At 55.1% G+C, this 22,530-nt stretch overlaps 7 protein-coding genes across 7 annotated transcripts; 4 read left to right on the forward strand and 3 right to left on the reverse strand.

Annotated features, from left to right (window-relative positions):
* Positions 1 to 1,674: 1,674 nt before the first annotated feature.
* Positions 1,675 to 3,432, forward strand: GCG54_00004987 (UPF0743 protein; the record flags this gene model as incomplete). Its single annotated transcript, XM_045405021.1, has 3 exons — positions 1,675 to 1,695; positions 2,082 to 2,204; positions 2,287 to 3,432. 3 exons carry the CDS (start codon positions 1,675 to 1,677, stop codon positions 3,430 to 3,432), a joined length of 1,290 nt encoding a protein of 429 aa, XP_045271205.1.
* Positions 3,433 to 4,253: 821 nt separating this feature from the next.
* GCG54_00004988 (Peroxisome biogenesis factor 10) lies at positions 4,254 to 5,399 on the reverse strand (the record flags this gene model as incomplete). Its single annotated transcript, XM_045405022.1, has 1 exon — positions 4,254 to 5,399. One exon carries the CDS (start codon positions 5,397 to 5,399, stop codon positions 4,254 to 4,256), a length of 1,146 nt encoding a protein of 381 aa, XP_045271206.1.
* A 920-nt stretch (positions 5,400 to 6,319) lies between these two features.
* On the forward strand, positions 6,320 to 9,133 carry GCG54_00004989 (Glutamine-dependent NAD(+) synthetase; the record flags this gene model as incomplete). Its single annotated transcript, XM_045405023.1, has 10 exons — positions 6,320 to 6,373; positions 6,429 to 6,506; positions 6,595 to 7,497; positions 7,545 to 7,617; positions 7,665 to 8,163; positions 8,218 to 8,231; positions 8,348 to 8,475; positions 8,573 to 8,816; positions 8,877 to 8,924; positions 8,994 to 9,133. The coding sequence occupies 10 exons, from the start codon at positions 6,320 to 6,322 to the stop codon at positions 9,131 to 9,133; spliced, it is 2,181 nt and encodes a 726-aa protein (XP_045271207.1).
* Positions 9,134 to 10,323: 1,190 nt separating this feature from the next.
* GCG54_00004990 (uncharacterized protein) lies at positions 10,324 to 14,154 on the forward strand (the record flags this gene model as incomplete). Its single annotated transcript, XM_045405024.1, is given in 3 exon segments — positions 10,324 to 11,398; positions 11,409 to 11,462; positions 12,245 to 14,154. 3 exon segments carry the CDS (start codon positions 10,324 to 10,326, stop codon positions 14,152 to 14,154), a joined length of 3,039 nt encoding a protein of 1,012 aa, XP_045271208.1.
* A 915-nt stretch (positions 14,155 to 15,069) lies between these two features.
* GCG54_00004991 (putative FAD-linked oxidoreductase) lies at positions 15,070 to 16,898 on the forward strand (the record flags this gene model as incomplete). The annotated part of the gene is made up of 5 exons (XM_045405025.1): positions 15,070 to 15,260; positions 15,337 to 15,671; positions 15,776 to 16,295; positions 16,355 to 16,557; positions 16,627 to 16,898. 5 exons carry the CDS (start codon positions 15,070 to 15,072, stop codon positions 16,896 to 16,898), a joined length of 1,521 nt encoding a protein of 506 aa, XP_045271209.1.
* Positions 16,899 to 17,437: 539 nt separating this feature from the next.
* Positions 17,438 to 20,086, reverse strand: GCG54_00004992 (uncharacterized protein; the record flags this gene model as incomplete). The annotated part of the gene is made up of 6 exons (XM_045405026.1): positions 17,438 to 17,963; positions 18,038 to 18,780; positions 18,832 to 19,124; positions 19,193 to 19,661; positions 19,699 to 19,788; positions 20,012 to 20,086. The coding sequence occupies 6 exons, from the start codon at positions 20,084 to 20,086 to the stop codon at positions 17,438 to 17,440; spliced, it is 2,196 nt and encodes a 731-aa protein (XP_045271210.1).
* Positions 20,087 to 20,799: 713 nt separating this feature from the next.
* Positions 20,800 to 21,659, reverse strand: GCG54_00004993 (uncharacterized protein; the record flags this gene model as incomplete). Its single annotated transcript, XM_045405027.1, has 2 exons — positions 20,800 to 21,147; positions 21,249 to 21,659. 2 exons carry the CDS (start codon positions 21,657 to 21,659, stop codon positions 20,800 to 20,802), a joined length of 759 nt encoding a protein of 252 aa, XP_045271211.1.
* Positions 21,660 to 22,530: the final 871 nt, after the last annotated feature.

The following is a 22,530-nucleotide window of genomic DNA, read 5'->3' on the forward strand; positions in this document are numbered from 1 at the left end:
TTCCGTTGCAGCTCGAGGTGGAATCAGTGGGATCTCGTGCTGCGAGTAAGTGGGAGAGGATGCTCAATGGTCGCCCGCTGGAGGCTGGACGGACGCAAGGACGGTGCTGCGCAGAGTCTCCATATCGTCCACCGTCTTCAGTGTTCCCGCCCGAGTGAGGCGGACAGATGCAACCACCCCCACCGTTGTCGCCCTGTCTCCAACGATTGGTCGACCACGAATTGGCTATCATCCGAAGTACAGCCAATCAGACGCGTCTTTTGTCTGGGTTTTGGATTCATTGGGCCACTCGACACCACCGACTGCTGCTGAATGACCGTCGTTCCCCTGGGATACCGCCTGTCACTGGGAAAGAGCCGGGGTGCGCCTAGCAACAACATGTCGAGCTGCCCAACTGCGATGCACTCCAACGTCTCCACGACAAAGACGGACCAGAGAAAAAAAAAATCCCACTGCGAAAAGTTTCGTTCGATTCCCACTTTGTTTGCATAGACTTTTTTGCAGTGTAGCCCGCGCAGCTTCACGACTTTTCGCAACTCAACCTCGTCGCTAGCCGTGTCTTTGGCAACCGATAATTCGTCGCGCATTCTCCAGACGAGCGCAATCTCATCCGCCCAGTCCAAACATCCTCAGCACGGCCAATCTTGGACAGCTTTAGGCCGGTTTTGACGCCATTGCCCCTCGATTCACCACGCCACCAGCTCCTCCAGCCAGCTCTCGCTCACTCGTCGCAACCGCAAACTTTCAGTGCTGAGCTCACCTCGCTCAAAATACAACATCGCCCAGCTCGGATTCCCGCTCTCCAGTCCAGGAATCTCAGTCTCCAGTCTTTCACCCGTCGTCACCTGCAGCTGGTCACCTTTTTTCTGGGGGCAGAGATTGCGCGCGTTCCTCAGCTGCGTCTCTCTCTCTACCACATCCAACACACCTGAAGCGCGAAACAAATTCTCACCCCTCCATTCCCCTCCCCCCCTGCGGACGTCGCCCCCTTGGACCCCTCCAAATAAGGGATTCCAACTTTGGAGATCGCCGGCACAGCTACGTCTTTGAGACGCGAAACCAACACGGAGGAAGCCCCTGACATCTCGAGTTGGATTGAACTCTGAGTTCCTTTGCGCCTGCTCCCCCCGAGCCACCCGCCGTCTCGCCATTTCTCTCATCCTCTCGCCATCCTTCTGTCTACTGCCGCCGACAAACACACACTTACTTCATAACATACAATCAACATCCAACAGCAACAGCAACAACATTCCCCTCGCTCCACGCCCGGGCCTGTCTCCAACATCCGTCCCGCTAGTTCTCACACACACACCCGCTACCGACTGCCAAAGTCTCAGCTACGCTTCCCAAAGCTCCAAAACACTCAGTGTCGTCCCCGAGTCTGCCCTTGTTCGTCTCGTACAAGGCACGTCCCGGCTTGCATTGCAGTCCACTTCTTGACGATCCCCCAAGCCCGCCAGCCCGGCCAGTCAGGCGCCGCCCTGAATCTGCACTCTGCAAATCCGCCTGCCGACAGATACACCACGGTCATTCCGTCGCCTCCCCAAACCGCCTTTCATTCTCTTCCGTTAAATACCGCGACCCAGTCAAAACCGTTCTCAGCCCAACGTCCCGCGCCCAATAGAAGCCCATTGTAAGGACAACACATCATCGTACAGCGTCGCTCCCTTCATCATGGTGTCCTTCTCTTGTGAGGTAAGCCCGCCCGTCGCCCTCTTTTCTTCCTCTTCGTCCTCTTCCCCCTCCATCCCAAGGGTCCCTTTACTTCTGCGTACGACCCCCCCGTCGGTACCCCCCCCCCCGAGGATCCCCATGTCGTCTTATTATAACCTCTTGACCTGACATCACATCCTCACACCACACACCTTCCACACAAGCAAGACACAAGACACACACCCCTCCAGCAACGGAAACAAACACCCCTCCACTTCCCCTTGGATGCTCTTTAATAGTCACTGTCTCGTCCCGTCCCTCCTTCGCCTCCCCGACCATACACCCCTCTTCATCCCCCAAGAATCCAATTATCTTGCTCTAGCAACTCCTGCGCAACATCACTGACCTGTCGCCTCGCTCAACCACAGAACTGTGGTGATGTCTTGACGAAGAAGAAGCTCGACCCGCACAGAAACCGTTGTCGAGGCGCCACTTACACTTGCATCGATTGCATGGTCTACTTCCCCGGCACCGAATATCGTTCTCATACCGTAAGTCCCACCAGTTCCTCCTCGAGCCGCCAACGGGCGCCGTCTCCAAGGCTAAGGTAGTCATGTGCTAACCCAACGCCAGAGTTGCATGAGCGAAGCCCAAAAGTATCAAGGCGCCCTCTACAAGGAGAAGAACAACAACAACAACAATAAGAAGCAGAACAATAGAAACAACATCCAGCCGCAAAACGTACCCCTTCCCGACGACAACATGGCTCATGTAGCATACGTTGAGGACGTCCCCGAGGACGTCTTCGAGACCTACGAATACCAGGGCGGGGGCAGCGATGATGGCGCCTCCCCGGCCAACCTGCCCGAAGCACCTACACCCCCCTCCGCCCCCAACGTCTTTGACTTCCTCGAAGCAGCAACACCCACCGCCTCAACGCTCCAGCTCGGCCAGAAGGAAGTCAACGAAGAGACACAACTGGTTCGCTATGAAGCGAGCACCTTCCTGGACGAGGACGGCGCCATGGTCGACGAGGACCCCCAGGCCATGGTCCAATACGGCGCCGGCTCCATTCCCCTTGACCCTTACGAGACACCCGCCCCCAAGCACGAGAGGAGGAGGAAGGACGGCAGCGAGAAGAAGGACAAGAAGCGCAAGCGTCTTCACGTCGATACCGACCAGATGATGATCGACGCCCCGCCCAGTCTCCAGCACTCGGGCCTCACCGGCGGCATCAAGACCATGATGCGTCCCGTCTTCCCTCCGTCGCCCGACTTCTCCGGCGGCGACGCAGACCCGTCCCCTCTCAGCCCGCTGAAGAAGACGAAGCACTCCAAGCACAAGAAGTCCTCCGAGGGCGGCATCGGCAACAACATCCTCGGCCTCCTCAACATGAACACCAGCAGCAAGACCAAGGCCAAGAAGCGCAAGGTCTCGTCCTCGTCCAAGAAGCACTCCTCGCACCGCCACCGCGACGGCGAGAAGGCCCCCAAGCTCATCGAGTACCGCCCCGGCTCCCGCGACAGCAAGAAGGACGGCGACGGCGACGACAACCAGATGGTCGTCTTCCGCCCCCGCGCCGACGTCTTCCTGTCCCTCGTCAACAAGGGCCCCGAGAGCGAGCGCGGCTGCAGCATGAACAAGGCCCTGAAGCGCTTCCACCGCGAGCGCTCCTCCTCCGGTGACAGCCTCAGTAAGCTCATGGAGGAGAAGGAGCTGTGGCGCTCCCTGCGCATGAGGCGCAACGAGCGTGGAGAGATTGTACTCTTCACTGCCTGAGCAGTCTTCGCTGCTTGAGTTAAATCTCCAACCCCCCAACACCCTTTTGTAACCAACGGATAACCGGGCTGGGGAACTCATAAAGGATACGGAGTTTAAGCGTTTGATGTTTTTTTCTACTGTTTTTATTGGAACGCACAATGGCACATGATACCTACACGATGGAATAGAGAGCCATCGAGCCCTGGAATGGGCAAACGGGCCCTCCTCAAGGGGAGAAAGGGCGGACCGTTGGGTGGGGATGGGAAGGTGTTCGGATCACTTGTCTTGGTCGACAAACAGTATCACTTTTTATTTTCTCTCCTCTTTTTTGACACTGGCGCCCCTGTTCATCGTATTCAATGGTCGGCATCGCTCCCAGGAAGCTGGTCTTCAAAGCTTACAACCGACGAGTCATCTGATCCATTGATATGAAGCGCGGCGGCGACACAGTGTCTAGGGGGATGTTTCTTCACACTTTTTCAAACTCTTCTGTGTATTGAGTAGGAAGGTCGACCAACACGTTTTCTGTCTCTCGTTACATTTCTCTGAGCATCTTGTTGATTTGACAATTGTGACGGGAGTGTGCTAATACCTTTTGTATCATCTCATGAGTGTACCTCTATTCTGTGGTATATAATTCATTTCGTACAAACTCTTTGCCCTTGGATGCCTTTGAATTCATGTAAACTCCAGTCCTGCATACACTCAGGATCAAGAATCACCACCGCTGGTCTTTACCACCAAGCTCTCGGATCATTGTAATAATAATAGTGTAAATGTACAAAAGTAAACTCCGCATCGCCTCACCGGGCAGCTGAACGCAAACACCCCCTTTCCCATCACGCAAGCCTCAGGGGCAGGATATGCTGCACCATCGCCTCCCGCCTACAGAGGGGACACTCAGGCTTCTCCCGCACCCAGTCCCCAATACACGTCCAGCAAAACACATGCCCGCACTGCGTCGCAGACGGGTCCTTCAGCTCCTCCAGACACAGCGTGCACTTCCGCTGCGCCGCGCCCGCAATGTACCCCATCACCTTCTCGTCGCTCAGATCATACCTCGCCTCTTCCGCTGCCACCACAGGCGTGTGCGTGACCGCGGCAATATCAACCTTCGCCCCGCCGGCCCCGTTCCCGCCGGGCGTGCCCGTCTCGGAGAGCAGCACGGCCGTGTTAGCCGCGTAGGCGTTCGCGTCGAGCGACACATCCACATGCCCTGCGGCCAGGGCACGCTCGCGGGCGGCGCGGGAGGTGGAGAAGTCGGAGATCGTGGCGCGGATGTGCAGGTAGGACTGGACGGCGAGCTGGGCGACGAGCAGCACGCCGAGGACCTCGTAGCCGGCGCGGTCGGGGGAGTCGGGCACCTTGCGGGTGAAGACGTAGCGGAAGCCGAGGAGGCGCTTGGCGAGCTCGTAGTAGGTGCCGGTGAAGTAGAAGACGGCGAGGGTGGCGGCGTGGAGGGGCGCCGCGGAGGTGAGGCTGGGGAGGTTGGCGAGGATGTAGGCGGCGAGCTTTTGGCGGGTCGTGCCTGGTGGCTGCTGGCCCTTCGGGAGGGAGGACTGTAACGCGGCGCGGATGCGGGCGCGCACGGAGGGGAGGAGGCGGCCGAGGGCGTAGGGGAGGAGGACGGACGTGGCGATGTAGGAGGCGCGGCGGGGGAGGGCGGGCAGCTCGGCGGCGGAGGGGTTGCTGGGGGGCACGTGGAGCTGGACGAGGTCGCAGTACTCCTCGCCGAGGGTGCGGTTGCCGGGCAGGGTGGTGAGGGCGAGGTAGAGGGTGTCGGCGAGGAGGCGGTGGAGGGAGGTTGCGGAGTGGGCGGAGCGGGCGCCGAGGAGCAGGCGGTGGAGGGAGGTGAGGGTGTTGGAGAGGTGGCCTTTGTAGTAGGCGTCTTTCTGGTGGGCGCGGATGATGTCGGGGGCGGAAGCGTAGGGGTATGGTGAGGAGGGGAGCGTCGGGTGTTGTGGTTGTTCGGGGGAGGACGACATTGTTAATGGCGGCTGCGCATTGCGCGCGCGCGAGGCAGGGCGCGGGTTTGTTGTTTGTCGAGTTGTGGTGTTTTCGGCTTCGATGGTCTGGTGTTCTTGGTAAGGAGGTATGGCACGGCGTCGGGGAGTTGAATTGATTGAGAGTTAGGTCGTGATGGGGGTATCGTGGACGTGATGGTGTTGAGTTGCGCAGTGTGGTTTTTGGTGGTTGGATTTGAGCCGAGGCGCTGCGACAGCTGCCGGGGCTCGCTGGAGCTCGGCCGGCAATTGTCAGCATGTGTGGTGCATGGCCCGGCCCTTGATGGCGGGGATTGATCCTGACAGGGATTAGGACTACCACTTACAAGTCGTGGAATGTCACCCAAAATGTTTGTTTGACGGTGGGATGAACACGCGGTTCAATATGTGTCATTGAATAATTAGATGCAGGACTCCTGTTCGCAATTGCCAAAATCGCGCATGCCCTTCTGACTTCGCCGGAGGCAGCAGTTCATACGGGTGATAGCTCGTAGATGTTAGCGTTTGAGCGGAGGAACGCGCATAGGCACTAACATGCGATACCGGGGGTGAGGGGTTTGATAAGATGCGCCGCTGAGTCTTTGAAGCCAACTGACCCGTAATGCCGAAACTGCTCCGTCAAGCTCTCCGGTTCAGAACGTTTGGTGTTTGAGCTTGAGAGAACAAATACAAATTCTCCCTCCGTTCCAACGGCGCAGCCGACTCTCAAGTTTACTTCAAGTCATTGAGGCGCTCGACTTTCTGGTTTTGGATGAGTCATCTGCTCTCAAGGCAGTGTACGTAACTTCCTCAATTGAGGGGCATCCGCGACGAGACTGCAACTCTTCAGGCAAGTCATTCCACAAACACTTTCGAATATCAGACAACTAATTGAAACAAAGACTTGAACAAAGATCATCAACATGGGTCACCTTGTCACGGTAGCGACATGTTCGCTCAACCAGTGGGCTCTGGACGTGAGTCTCTACCCCTCATCACGAGTTGTCGACAATGCTAACTCTGCAACTCTAGTGGGAAGGCAACACTGCTCGCATTATTGAGAGTATCCAAAAGGCCAAGGCCGCCGGAGCCCGACTTCGTGTCGGTCCTGTGAGTCACTCATCTCTCAGCTTACCCAACGACTCCTTCAGTCTTCGGAAACTATATGCGAAGTTTCAGTCAACTAATTTCAACCCAGGAACTCGAAATCTGCGGCTATGGCTGCCTCGACCACCTCCTCGAGCAGGACCTCTACCTGCACTGCTTTGAGATGCTCCGCCGCATCCTCCTGGACGAGTCCTGCCACGACATCCTCCTCGACATCGGCATGCCCGTCCAGCACCGCAACCAGCGCTTCAACTGCCGCGTCCTCTGCCTCAACGGCAAGATCCTCATGATCCGCCCCAAGATGTGGCTCGCCAACGACGGCAACTACCGCGAGATGCGCCACTTCACCCCGTGGATGCACCCGCGCGCGACGGAGCAGTACCACCTGCCGCGCATCCTGCAGGACATCCAGGGCGCCACGCACGTCGTCTTCGGCGACGCCGTCGTCTCGACCCCCGACACCTGCTTCGGCGCCGAGACCTGCGAGGAGCTCTTCACCCCCAACGCCCCGCACATCGCCATGTCCCTCGACGGCGTCGAGATCATCACCAACTCCAGCGGCTCGCACTTCACCCTGCAGAAGCTCGACACCCGCCTGCAGCTCATCATGGAGGCCACGCGCAAGAACGGCGGCATCTACCTGTATGCCAACCAGCAGGGCTGCGACGGTGACAGGCTGTACTACGACGGCTCGGCCATGATTCTGGTCAACGGCGAGGTTGTGGCGCAGGGATCGCAGTTCAGCTTGAACGATGTCGAGGTCGTCACTGCGACGGTGGATTTGGAGGAGGTGCGGGCTTACCGCTCTACCATCTCTCGCGGTCTGCAGGCTGCGCGGTCTGATGCCAAGTACGAGAGGATCCAGACGTTTTTCGAGCTGAGCTCCGAGGACGACGATGCGGATGTTGAGAAGCGCCCTTCACCTCCTATTAAGCCCAAGTTCTATTCTGTTGAGGAGGAGATTGCGCAGTGTGCTGGATGCTATCTTTGGGATGTAAGGTTACTGGCGTCTCTTGCCTGTGCGAAGCTGACAACTCTCAGTACCTCCGTCGGTCTGGAACAGCAGGATATCTCGTTCCACTCAGTGGTGGCATCGACTCCTGCGCAACCGCAAGTCCGTCTCCTTCGCACCTTGTCCCAACACCAACTGACCCATTGTAGCAATCGTATTTTCCATGTGCCGCATCGTAATGAAGGCTGTCGAAGAGGGCAATGCCCAGGTAATCGAAGACGTAAAGCGCATCGCCAAGTACGAAGGCGATGGTGTTCTCCCCAAGACGCCACAGGCCCTCTGCAACCAGGTCTTCTCAACCATCTACATGGGCATGAGGGAACAGAGCTCCGCCGAGACCCGCGGACGTGCAAAGGACCTCGCCGAGGCCATTGGTAGCTACCATATCAACCTCGACATCGACGAGATCTACCAGGCGCAGAAGAACCTCCTCAAAGCCACAAACAACTTCGAGCCCAAGTTCAAGGTCGAGGGCGGCACCGTCCAGGAGAACCTGATGTTGCAGTGCCTCCAGGCGAGAATTCGTATGGTGACGGCGTACGAGTACGGACAGATTCTGCCCACTGCCAGAGGCCGCCCTGGTGGTGGTGGCTTGCTCGTTTTGGGCAGTGCAAACGTTGGCGAGTCTTTGAGAGGATACTTCACCAAGTAAGCGATTCAGAAAACGTAAGCACTGACGTTGGTGTACTGACATTAGCATAGATATGATTGCTCCAGTAAGAACGCCTATCCTTGAGCCTCTCAGAGAGGCTTTGGGCACTAACCCGCGCAAATGGCTGAATACGCGGGTCCCGCCCCTGACAAGGACACACACTGACACACACCCTTACAGGCGCCGACATCAACCCCATCGGGTCCATCGACAAGTCCGACCTCAAGCGCTTCATCGCCTGGGCCGAGAAGGACTTTGGCATCCCGTGTCTCCACGACTTCCTCACGGCGGTCCCGACTGCGGAGCTTGTAAGTTCCAATCTTTCCTCCCACTTCCCTCACACCGAGGCTGCCTCCCCCCATACCCGTACAGAGGAGGAGTTTCCACTCACGCGTACCCCCATAGGAACCCATCTCGGAGACGTACGTCCAGAGCGATGAGGTCGACATGGGCATGACATACCCGGAGCTCACCATCATGGGCCGCCTCCGCAAGGTCAACAAGCTGGGCCCCTACGGCATGTTCCAGCGCCTCGTCCACGACTGGGACGAACATCGCGAGCGTGCACCCGATGATGAGGCACCGCTTTACAACCCGAGACAGACGGCCGAGAAGGTCAAGAAGTTCTTCCACTTTTACGCAATCAACCGTGAGTCTCGTCCGCACATTTCATAACGACAAGAGAAGTGACTAATGACGACGGGAACAGGACACAAGATGACGACGCTCACTCCATCCTTACACTGCAACGACTACTGTAAGTCCTCTTTGTACCGTCCAATCGGGTCGATGACGTTTCCGCTGACTTTCCAACCCCCAAAAATAGCCCCCGACGACAACAGATTTGACCTCCGCCCGTTCCTCTACCCTCCCTTCTGGAAGAGCTGGAGTTTCAAGAAGATTGACATGGAGTTGGAGAAGATTGAGAAGAGGCAGGCCAAGAAGAAGGCGGCGGCGACGGCGTAAGGGTATAGACTAAGCCCGCGGGTCCCACTTCCCGCATAGAAGTTCGGACTGTACATAGAGTGGAACTCTCTCAACTCTGTGATTGCTCCGTAGAGGTTGTAGTAGATCGGTACTCTAATAAGACCCGAATACCGAAAAGAATTCGGCCCCGAACCGCGGCACAGTGCCTTGATGATAGAGGTGGCTTCCTCCAATTGTCCCTTTCTAGAACGCGCGTAAGGGGAGGCTGCAATTAGTCTAAGTCGACGTTGATCTCAACTTTACACTCCCACATCCCGTTTTACCCAACCATTCCTTGTCGTCAGTTTACCCCAGTTTTGAGGCTGTAGTGTGCTGTCGTGTAGTGTATGTAAAAGTGACCGGGATGTAGGGCGCGGGAAGTAAGGGGTGTAAAAAAGCTTACGACTTCAGATCCAACGTCGATCTAAGGATGAGCAGAAAAAAACTCCCCGTGAGCCAATCATCGCGCGCACAATGTAAGCCTGTAATGGCACGGATTCCGCGGGGTGGCCAGGATCGATATTAAACACCAGAAAAACCCACGATCTGATGAGAATTTGCGGCGTGGTGGTTGGCTCGCATTTGCCCCAGATTCGCTTCGTGGCAGTGTAATCTGGGGCAAATGCGAACCAACCACAATCGACTCGTTTGACGTTTTCGGGACATTGTTGACGACGTGAATGCCTCTTTTGACGGTATTCATAGGATATCAAAAGCTTTAGCTTCGACTGCCAAGACTTTCAAGATCCACGGGAAGGTGTTTGCTTGTTTCTCGATGTGGCGTTCGTCCGGATGGTCAATCCACTTGACGAGAAAGAATGGATGAACCTCTGGGATTCTAGAGCATGACGGGACGCAGTCGGTGACGACGACGGGTGACGCATAGCGGGATGAAGACGTCAAGCGAAGGGGCGCTGCAATTTTTTTCCCTTTCGTGACGGAGGCGAGGAAAGGGGTGGATGGATTAGAAGAGCGGAGGCTCCGATGATGAAGATGCAAAGCGCCAAAAGAATCACTTATAAGAAGATGATGATTCCAGCCTCGAAAGGAATCTTGAAAGGAGATATCACCAAGCCAGCCTGGATCAACAAGACTTCAGCCTAGCAAGCACTCTCATTCAACAGAACAATCTCCCACAATCTTTACAAAAAACACCAAGAAACAACATCTTCACCACTCTTTCCACCAAGATGCACTCCTCCGTCCTCCTCCTCCTGACTTCGGTCATGCTCGGCGCCGCCCACCCGGGCCACCACGAGGAGCCCCACCCGGCGCTCCTCGCCGCCCGCCACGAGCACCACGGCCTCGCCCGCCGCGGCCTCGAGAACTGCGTCAACACCAAGGCCTACCGCGACCTCCAGGCCCGCGCCATGGTCCGCCGCGCCCAGACGATCGATTACCACCGCGCCATCCGCAAGGCCAAGCGCGACGTCGACTCCGCCGGCACCGGCCACAACCAGACCTCGCTCCACGTCGGCATCGACACGTCCACCCCGTCCACCGACATCTTCGGCTCCAACCACACCTGCATCCTCAACCCGGAGGGCGAGATCGGCCCCTTCTGGGTCAAGGGCGAGCACATCCGCTCCGACCTCCGCGACGGCGAGCCCGGCGTCGACGTCGTCCTCGACGGCCAGTTCATCGACGTCGAGACCTGCGAGCCCATCACCGACCTCTACTGGGACCTGTGGAACTGCAACGCCACCGGCATCTACTCGGGCGTCCAGGAGAGCTCCAACGGCAACGGCGACGACGCCTCCAACCTCAACAAGACGGCCCTCCGCGGCGTCCAGAAGACCGACAACGACGGCGTCGTCCAGTTCACCACCATCTTCCCGGGCCACTACTCCGGCCGCGCCACCCACCACCACATGGTCGCCTTCCTCGACGCCACCGTCCTGCCCAACAACACCCTCTCCTCCACCCACGCCGCCCACATCGGCCAGCTCTTCTGGGACCAGGACCTCGTCGAGGCCGTCGAGGCCCTCGCCCCCTACAACACCAACACCGTCGACATCACCCTCAACAGCGACGACCACGTCGTCGGCGACGAGCTCGGCAGCAACGCCGACTCCGACCCCTTCTTCCAGTACGCCTACCTCGGTGATGACGTTGCTGAGGGCATCTTCGGCTGGATCACCATCGGCATCAACCGCACCGCCAGCTACGACACCAGCTACAGCTTCGAGTACACTTCTTCCGGCGGCGTCGCCGTTGAGAACTCCGGCTCCGGCGGTGTCGGCGGCGATGCCCCCAGCGGCACCGGTTTCCCTAGCGGCTCCGGAGCTCCTCCTGCTGCTACCTCCACTTCTGCTTAAAAAGGGGCTTGGTGTGAGTGTGGTGTAAGGGTGCTCTGGTGATGGAGCTCAGCACGAATGCGTCGGTATTACAGGCGTATGTGCATGAGATATGAGGACTTATCAACCACCGCGCGTCGGCTTCGGACGTGCTTTCGGTTGCATATTTTACAGGATTGAAAAGCCATTATGCGTCGGCGCGGACGTATTTGGCTTCATGATGATCAAGATACCCAAACCCTGTTTCTTTCAAGCGTTTCCTTACTCCTATTTTCTTATGTATAGAGATATTTCAATACAAAATCCTGCTAGGGAATTTTCCATAAATTACTGGCCTTGGACATGTGTTTGTAATCTCCGTCGCCTTCGAATGTTTTAGTATGTCAAAGTGCGAGGCCATTTCAGTTTAATCGCGAACGCCTCTTGCTGAGAGCTGAGGAATGTCAATTGAAGGGGATATCATGCTGACTTCGTGATATGACGGCTGGACCTAGACGGGAGCTAAGGTATGGAGGGTAGGATTAATGTATCAACATCAAGTAAGCAGACAGCATGAGCCGCAGTCTGACATCATCAGCTCCCTCTTTGGAAGTCTCGTATTTTATGCTTGGCTTGGCGTTCTACTACTCAGTTATCGATTTGTACAAAAGAAGACAAAAGTCTCTAATATTCGTCCGGGGCTAACTTCGGAAACAGTATCTCACCTCCACCGTTGGGCCCACAATGTCGCAGCCTTCTCTGGCTCAAGTTGTGCGAAGAGTCGCTCGGGAATACGGATTGCAGACGAGAAACAAAGCACGCAGCATGGGTGAAGCTCCAGACTTACAAACATTTTGGTACGAGGCGGAACTGGAACAGCTGCGATGCCTCGTGTGTGGCGAGTCTTTCCTCCAAGATGCCATTGTACGGACCTTCAAAGTGTCGGCGATCATCAGTGACCGAGACCTATCTCCGCGATGCAGCAGAGTCGTCGAATCGCATCTCGGAATGAACATATTGCTGTTCGATAGGCACCTTCACTGTCTCCTGGACGCAGGTATTCCCATGATCACTGTGTCTCACGTCTGGGACCCCCAGATCTCGGCCATTCAGCAGCAACACCGCTTTTCACCCCAGGCCCTACATGTCAGACACCTCGCAATCGAGAGCCCGGTCAGGATTTTCCTCACCGTTGAGAGAGACCCTCAGTTCCCGCCAGACTCAGAGCTTTGGCACGACTATTTCAGCGTTCCCCAATGGACGGACCAGCTGAAAAGTCGAATCCTCCTGACCATTCACAGAATCTTTGAAGAGGCCCAAACTACCATCATCCACTTCGACGGTCTCACACCGGCAGTCGTCGACAAGCTACATCGCGGAAGGACCTCTCACGAACGTCTGAGCGGCCTGACTGGCGTGTGCAATGAGAAGTGGTTCACGCGCATGTGGACCGCCATGGAGTTCGTGCGGAGTCGGTCAGTCCGGATGATGACGGGCGACTTCCAGCTTGTGCAAGGCGACGACGGGACTGACCCAGCGTTTCTCGGAACACTTCAGCAGGTCTGGGGGAGAGAGGTCGAGGCTCACGGCGGCGACGTGTGGGGCTTGGAGGACAGCGTCGGGATGCGAACGTCAGAAAACCTGGTACCGTGGAACCTGGGGCCGTTACAGCAAGTGAGATCTCTCCATCGAACAAACTTCGCAATGGCATTCGCCCTCTTGTCGAAACGGGGATGTCGTGACGAGATGGACTTCTTGCATGGCCTCCGCGGCATTACCCAGAGTGATTACGAAGAGCCCCCGGAGCCAACCTTCCGCCGGGGGTATCTTCATGTCGCTTGGCTTTGCCTCCTCGCGGGAGACTATAGCCCCCTATTCATGACGCCAAATCTCCCCATGTCCGAGCCACCTCAGGAGGCAAACATGTTTACGTGCTACAATGACGTGTGGACGTGGGGGATGGGTGAGGTCATCTCACCTCCGGACCATATACCCGAGGTTGCTACTGACGGCTCCCATGAGGATGCCATCCGCGCCAGGCTCCAGCCCATTGGAACCGTCAGCATGCTTTCTGAATCACCATGGTACTCTCCGCTCGACCATTTCGCTGCCTGCGCTGAGATGACCCTGGCGCAGACGGGCCCCGATCTGCACGACTTCGTGGCCACGCTCGGGACCAGACTGTTCGGCGAAGACACTAACAGCGTCATGAAGCACATCGAAGACCAAGGCACCGCTCGAGACCTTGAGAACATGCTCATGACCCAATACAATCGCAGCGAATGGCGTCCAGAATGGCGGGTGGAGACCCTCGGCCTCGGAGGAACAGACGCAATCATGTGGCTCGCCGACGTTCTTCACCTCACTGGCATCGTAGACGGAGTGGTGCAGAACCGGCTCGGACTCATGTTCGCGCATGCCGGCACGGTCCACAACAAGCCACACTCAAAGATTGTGTCTGTTACGTGCACAGGTTGCCACAAGACGTCTCTGTTCCGCGCGGGACTCTTCGCACCCGCGAATGAGGTTCGGCTTGCGCGAGCGTGGAGGATCCCTGGATTGCAGTACCAGATGGCACTCAAAGGCGGGATGGCGGTGCTCGAGAAGGACGGCCGTGTTCTGGGGAGGATGATTTGGGCTACGCCTGCGTGTAAGTGCGTGGAAACGGAGATGGTGGAGTTGAGGATGCCAGACTTGCCAAACCCACAACCTTACAACTCTGGTAAGAGATCTCAGTCATGCTGATGAAGCGGTCGTTACCATGGCACTTTCTCGGGAGATTGAAAAAGTAAGTATTCCTGGACGAAGACCTCAGACACCACTTTCGAACTGTGCTCTTCGCAAGCCAACAAAGAGTTTGTGAACAACCTGATGGATCAGACATGCCCATTTATAATCTCATCATCTTTCCGTCATCGCTTGTTTATTGAGAAGCGGAACACGTGAATGCGTAATGTGAGGTGTCAATCAATGTGCTCTTGGCACCGTGTGGTAGGACTGAATATCTCTAACAGGTATTGGGGAACCAGCTTTCACATAGCCCCCTTTCAGAAGATTTAGGGGATGAAAGTGAGGTTTCATACCGCTTGAGTATCACGACCACGTCCAATAAATCTCTCTTGTGGAACTATTCTCTCCACATGAACAGCATTTTGTGAGTTTGACATTGCTCGTTTTCTCTATTCCGGGCTATCATCAAGGGCAACTTTCAGCATCCCTGACTTTTCATAGAGAGTGAATACTTCTCACCAATCGCTTGTGTCTGAGGCGTGGAGCTGACAGGGAACAGCACGACTTGGCTTGAAAGGACTGGCCGAGTGACTCATTCGTAACCTTCCGGCGCTGCGGCGGTGCCCCACTCCGAGCGCCCGGGCCCGAAGCACGGTGCAAGACTCGGGGCCCGGATTTCACGGGACCCCGGGAGCAGAAGAAAGCATCACATATACTGTCGAGATCAACACAGAGTCGCTTAGCTGAGTATATATGCATTGAGGATTTCTAACCTCAATTTCGAAACCATCAGTAATAGCCGCTTGAGACTCTATTTCGGTTTGCCTGGCTACACGACCCGGTCTTGCGGCTTTTTAACTCCATCTCTCATTGCAACAGACCATTCATTGTTGTGCCTTCAAGTGCTCTCGTTCGAACCTATCAATGGCAATGGAATTGAACAAAGAGAAGATCACGAGCTTCCTGCTCACCCTGGGACTGACGCAGGAGCAGATATCGCAGATCCATCAGAATGTCGAAGCCAGCCAGAATTACACGGAAGAGCTGCTATGCGCTCTGTACCCAGCGAACGTGTTTTTACCTGAGAGCGCCGATTACTCTTCCTGGATCAACAAATATTTGTATGTCTGGTGCGGTCACTATTAGTGACGTCCGTCTTATCCAAACTTCCTCCAATACTTTGCTAACTCCCAACAGCGGCTCCCGACCGCGCCTGAATGCAGCCGCAGTCTTCACCCCGGAGAGCACGGAGCAAGTGGCATCCTGTGTGAAGATCTTGGAGTTCTTCCAGAGGAAGTTTGCCATCCGCGGGCTCGGATTCACCACTCATCCTGGAATGGCTGGCATTGAGGACGGTATTCTTATTGCCTTGGAGAAGATGAACGACTTCTCACTCAACTCGTCTGGTGAAGTAGTAAGTCTAGGTCCTGGCAACCACTGGGGCCGAGTCTATGAAACTCTTGAGAGTCAAGGCCTCGCAGTCACGGGCGGAGAGATGGCCGTCGTTGGCATATCTGGTCTCTTGACCGGAAGTACGTGTCCCCTTACCATATACATTCCCCTTTTCCTTTTGTTTGCTTGCTGCGATTGAGACTCGTGGAATCAAGACACAAAGATTTCTGACCGACATCTCCAGATGGTCTGTCATACTTCCTCGGCAGCCGTGGGTGGTCCAGCGCCGACGTCACCAATTTTGAGGTCGTTCTCGCCGGTGGAAAAGTCGTCAATGCCAACGCCACGGAGAATACGGATCTCTGGTGGGCTCTCAAAGGCGGCTCTAACAACTTTGGCATTGTCACGCGTTTCGACATGAACACTTTCCCTCTCCCGAACGGTGTATTTCACGGACCGCTTTCATACAGCCCGAGTCAGGGGGACGCTGCCCTCGGAGCCTTCTACGACATGCAGACCGGGCCTCTCCTTGAGGATCCACACCTCATGGTCACTTGCATGGAGATGCTCATACCTGCGATCAACCTCGCCATCATCGACCTCATCCCGTTCACGGATAAGCTCGACTTCACTGGTGACTACCCGTCCGCGATCAAGCCTTTGCTGGACATTGAGCCGGTAGCGACAAACATGTCCCGTATGACCCTCACGGCATTGGCATCGCAGAACATTACCCCGGAGTTCATGGGTGTTTACACGGCACGGTCAGCAAATCAATTTAGATTTTGCGAGTTATACATGCTAATCAGTCGTGATATCGCAGTATCAACCGAGCAAACATCAACATCAAGGCCGACAAGGAATTGTACAAGGAGATCTCCGCCTTACTTTTCGCCCACTATGAGTCTTCCAAGCTGGAGGGACATACCATCGCCATGTCTTGGAACCCCATCACTCCGTACACCATCCGCGAATCGAACAGAAAAGGGGGCAACCCAGGCGGCTGGCAGGATATCAACCAAAATTGTAAGATCATGTCTTCACCTTAGAACTCGAGTCTTGCAAAGCCTCTACTGACTCACTGGCCGCACATAGCCCTCAACTTCAGATCCAACTGGGACAATCCTGCCGACGATGCAGCAGCTCTTCGGATGGATGAAGAGTTCATGGCCAAGGTGACGGAGATGGCTCGCCAGCGAGATGCTCTGATGCCTAACCTGTGGATGAACAACGCTGCGCAAAATGTCGATGTCATCAGGAGCTATGGGGAGGACAATTTTCAGAAACTGATAGCTGTGTCGGACAAGTACGATGCGGAGAAGACGTTCCAGCGGCTCTGCCCTGGAGGTTATAAGCTTGGGGTCTGACTGGTGTTCTTAAGCATTGGATAGAAGTTGCGTCTTTCGTTTCTTCTGTTTTGTCAGATACGCACACGATCTGATGCTCACGTTAGACAGCCCCCTTTTCCTAAAATATGGAAGAGAGACTATACTATCTGATAGACTATTTTATATTTATTGTAGGATTCTCTTGCCAATCAAGATCTTGATGCTGCTCAAAGAGCATAGTAACATGACGTTGAACATGACGCTGTTGAGAGCGGATACTGATGCAATGATAGAATCTCATGTTCTCATGACAGTGATTCCATTTCGCAAAGACCCGTCCGCACATGACTGCACTCTCAGAGGGAACTGATGTCTGCATTGACCTGGAGTACCTTCCTCATCATCTCCACAATCGTCTGAGATAAATGACCGACAGCCATCCTCGAAAATGGCGCTGAGACAGGTCCTGGCCCGTGACTCTGACTACAGTCATGGAGGTGGTTACTCATGCCTCGATTAACGGGGCTCATGTCGTCTGGGATGCTGGGATATGAAGGGAAAGGCGTCGTTTGAATCTTCTAAGGATTACTCCCAAAATTGAAATCCGTGTCTCGCAGAAAGTCCATCACAGCCTCGTTATTTTGAAACCAAGACTCCAGCTCAACTTCGTTTCCTACACGGGTCAAGGGCTGTGTTGCAGAAGGTCTACGTTGTGTTACACCGTTGTCTCTCGGCCCTTCAGCTTCCGCAATGTCAACCATCCCAGTGCCAAACCACGGCATGTCGCTGGTTGGTCGTTGCTGGTCGCCATTCTCCAGCCCAGGCGGCGCGATACCCAAGGCCTCCAAGAACCAGTCCATCTCAGGACCGGCCTTGCTATTGCCCTCCTGTACGCTTGCCGCGCAAAGCTCGACATAGCGGACCGCGATGCCGTAGAGCGTGTGGAACAGGTGGTAGGCCTTGAACGCCGCCTCGGAAACTTGGGCAGCGGCTTGGATGGAGTCGGAGAATTCCCCAAGACGGCCAAGATCTGCCCTATCCTGCGTCTCTATGACGTGACAGAACATGACAATGAACGGTACGAAGGGGGCGTATAGGATGGACCTACTGCGTTCAGCATTCGGCTGTTTCCAGGCGAGGTTTTGGACGCATCAGCATGCGAAGGAGTGTTGACATACCACTGAAAGTGCAATGGGAAGAAAATGTTACCGTTGCCGCTCTTTTTGATGATGCTCACGCAGTCTCTGTGTTTCTCCAGCGCAGATCGCGCGGCAATGACGCAGTCGAGGCTGAAAGTTGTCGTCGAGCCTGGAGGTCGTGGCGCGGCTCGATGAACCAGTGTGAGCAGAGACAGACGCAACGTCTCATCTGACAAGGCATAAAAGTCCATCAGATCTTCTCCCGACTTGTCTTTTGACTCTTGTAGCCACCTTCTCTGTGGTAACGTCAGAAACACAACAGCCTTGGCCTGGTTGTTACTCACATTGGTCTCCCGGGTCGCCTCCTCTAATTTTTGCATATCAGACACGAGACCCTGGACCCGAGACTGCCGGACAGCATCGGGCTGAGAGACAGAGTCCGGGCTGTAGAGCATCTCGTAGATATTCCCTTGGCAACGGGCCGTCTCGACCCACAACACCCAGTAAGCCAGTGCCGGCTGCTGATGATGGTCGTTGACGGACGGCCTGCTAGTCGTGATCGTCCATTCAGGAATCGTCGACGCGCGGCCGAGGCGGAGCGACAAGCTTTTGTCAAAGAAGTATGTGCTCCAAAAGAGGAATCTCTTCAATTTTGCATCCTCTTCGCTTTCCTTTTCAGCGGGGGAAGCTCGATGGTAGCCGAGCGATTGGCACAGCTCCGACGCCTTTGAGGACAGCGACCAAGCCAGAAATGGTTTCGAAAGCTCGATCGAGTGAGAGGCCTGCAAGGTAGTTAGCAAAAGTATGCTTCGATTGATAATGGAATCGCATACACCAAAGATGAGAGCAATGACCGTCTTCGAGGTTGCAGGGAGGTGAAGTGGCAGACCGGTGAGCGCGGTTTCGAGGTGTGCGCGGCATAGATTAGAATACTTGAGACTCCTTTCCTTCTCCTCTCCCGATACAATATTGCTGTAGTCCTTAAAGATGGAATGGAGCCCGGCGGTGACGATGATGAAATCTGCTTCAGAATACTGTTCTGAAAAGTAGACTTCTAGGCACGTATTTGAAAACGTGTGCACTGGGAGGTAGTCGTATATCCAGCCTGTTCCAGCGAGTCGTTGTGCTATTCGAGTCATTGTAAGTATCAAATTTGATCATGGAATGGGGGGCCATCTCGAAGCAGGAACTCACAATCGGCAACGCGAATGACTTTAACGGTCTCTTGTATAGGTGGCAACTCGCATCCGTAAAAGCTTGGCCGTTGAACGAGTCTGGCGTGGGGGTATACTACTTCGTCTGTTACAGCAAGCTGTTTGTAGGAAGAAACGATCTGAGAGAGAACTTTGAGATTTTCCTGCAGCGCTCCGCCAGGATTGGTACATGATGGGGAATCGCCACGAGCGACCTTCTGTATGAAGTCGTCGGCGAAGGTGAACTGAGCAGCCAACGATGATTCTCCCTCCACCACCGACGAGGCCTCGAGCCCAGGGCCAGTAGTCAGAGTCCCCTGGCTGCCGCTTGGAGACTGAAGGGATGCATTTGAGGTCTGTTCCGCATTGAGTGGAAGCTTCTGAAGCAAGCCAACAACCTGTTCCAGGCGGCGGTCAATTTGGTCAATCTTCTTCTCGCTAAGGACAGTGACAGCGGTCGTGTCAGCTCGCTCTTAAGTCTGTGGGTAGTTCTGAAAAAATTCTTACTACTGTGAAGTCAACAGAATCCGGGTTTTCTTCTCGCGTGTCTTTAATTTGTCCGTATAAGTACACTGGGCATTGCTGCCGGCGCAATGGCTACAAGGCTGCTCTCTATCGCAGCGAATCTATCATAAAATATTAGTCTATCAAAGACCGGTGACGACCATTTGAGCTCCTGTGAGGAACATGGTGCTCTATTCAACCATGTCCTGCGAAAGTTCAATGGCATACCTTACGCGCGCGGCAAGTATCGCACTGCCAATAGGTTAGCCAAGGCGAACATCGCCAACTTCTCTTGCAGCTCTGGAGAGTAACTAACAGATCGTTGGAATGCAGGTGTTGTAGACGTCGACGTCACCGCTGAAGGGTCGCCTCCGTCTTCGGTCTCTTCCATATTCGGATGGGACGACGGCTGGCTGCATGTACAATGGGGGCTGGTTCCGGTCTCCGGGGGTTGACGGGCGCGATCCAGCAAAGGCACACGAATGGTCAATTCTACTCTTTGAACGTTACTGAAGACCCTCACAAGAAACCCATGCCGTTCCGTTTTTTCCTTGCCAGCACTGTAGTGTTCGTGTGGTGTGGCAGTGAAACGCCGGTGACTCAGGCCGTGCGGGCCCCGGGTCCCGGGGGTCCGCAAGTTCCGGGCCCCGAGCCGGTTTGGTCGCGATAATCAATTGTCGTCTGTGCCAATATATAATAATTCCCGGTCCTTCGGCCCAAATTTTACCTCAGCACGATAATAGATGCTTCCTGTTTTCAATGGAGAGCATTCTTCCAGTTACGCATATCTTGATCGATCCATCACCAGAATGGACTACGGCTGTCAGTTTTGGCCAAATCCGCGATGATACCACGAACACCACGGCAGTGAGAATGACGCCTCTTGAACCTTCTGCAGAATTGATTGCGTGGGGTCTCACCAAAGATGTTCTCCATGCGAGACAATGTACAAACTAACGGTCACATGCCCTTATCCTCGTATGCAAGCCCTCTGTTGACAGTGGCATCGGGTGGACATGGCGACAAGTGATTTTCAAAGCTTCTTTAAGTCTCGAAACCTTCATCGTTGGTCCTCTAAAACTGCAAACTTCGCATTACCTCTCCTCATGCTGCAACAGCCTCCACCCCTTTCCTCGCTGCCCTCTCAACAAACTCAGCCGTCTCCGCGGTCCTCGACAAGAACGGCGAATGCGACGTCTCCTTGAACGTGACCTTCAACGCGTCCGGACCCAGCGCCTGCGCCATCATCTCCTGCGCGAAGAACGGAATCGCATGGTCGTCCTCGCACGCAATGTACGCGCAGGAGATGTCGTGCCACGGCTCGTAGGTCACGCGCTCCTCGAACGCCTTGACGGTCTGGTGCTTGAGCATGCCGACGCACTTTGAGGTGACCTCGGGCGCGACGTCTTGGTAAAAGACTTGTTCGGGGTTGTTTACAAAGATCTTGCCATCCTAAATGTTGGTGTTTTTAATATTTGTTCACCATGCAACGACAACAGTCCTGCTCCCCTATTTTCCACACCAGGAGGGGTTGGGGTTTGCGTGTTACTCACCTCGATCCTCATCCACGGCTGAGGCTCGTTCCTGGTCAGATCCCACACACCGGTTCCAGTCGGCGCCACGAAGGCGGCAACGTACACGAACACGATGACGCCGCCGGCCTTGCCCTCCGCGGCACGCTGCTTGTACCCGAGGCCCTTGACAGCTTGGGCGCCTACGATGCCGCCGTATGAGTGTGCCACTACGACGACCTGCCTCCCCTGGTCCGCCAGCTCCTCAATGACAGCGTGAGCGGAAGCCGCGTCGTCGAACATGCCCTTTGTGGGGGGCTCGGCGCCGACGGAAACGTTCGTCGTGGTCCTAGTCTCCCATCCCCTCTTGTGAAGTTCGGTCTGGAAGACTTCAAAGGACTCGGGGGAGTGCCATGCTCCTGGCGTGAGGACAATGACTGGCTTGGAAGACATTTTTCAAGTGCAGGTTGGCGGAGTCTTGACAAAACGGCTTGAAATTAGGTAGAGTATATGAGAGAATAATATGTTGTGAGACTGACGGAAAGCAGGATGAGAGAAGATATCTCCTCAGACGAACGTCACTCAAATATGTCTGAACCCATGCAACTTCGATATCCGATCATACCAATGGACGTTGGGGACTTTGGACAAGTGTACCGTACCTGACCCATCATCGTGGGTACAGTCAGACGAACCGTCAGCGCTTTACCAAACGTGGTGCCTTCAAGAGGATCAAACTCGTTGCTCGACGAATAAGAAAACACCTGAATTCTTCAACCTTACGCAAGAAAGCTTATCAGACCCCGTTGAGGGGTTTTCTGCCCTTGACTGTTGGTTCTGAGGTCGTCTTCATTGCGGGGCGATATCTGCAGGACTTCGGACTTTTGCGAGTCGCGTGTTGTGGGTGGAGTGATGGGCTGACGCCAGTTCACCGCGAGTCTTGTCTGTAAAGAGGATGAAAGGTAGCTGTGGAAACTAAACTAGAAGCCATTCATCATGGCTATGCAGTCTGAAGTCAAAATTAGGCTAGAAAGACGGATGACCATACATGTGGTCAACATGGGTCAGCCATCTAGGGCTGACAGCAGCTGTCAAAGACCAAGTCACGCTCAAGATGCTGATTTCAGATATGTCGAGTTGCCGGTATAAAATGCCTGAGCCTGGTATACTTTCTCTCCAGCCGCAAACCATCATGACCTCTTCTACTTCATCGTATTTGTTGTCTCCTCACCTTACCCAATTACCTGCATCCTGACGACGGGCCAACTTGCCATCATCAGACTCCATGCCGTGGTCATCTTACTTGTATAATCCGTAAACAACA

This window comes from Colletotrichum gloeosporioides (assembly GCF_011800055.1).
Source record: "Colletotrichum gloeosporioides strain Lc1 chromosome Unknown consensus_2, whole genome shotgun sequence".
Lineage (NCBI taxonomy): Eukaryota > Fungi > Ascomycota > Sordariomycetes > Glomerellales > Glomerellaceae > Colletotrichum > Colletotrichum gloeosporioides.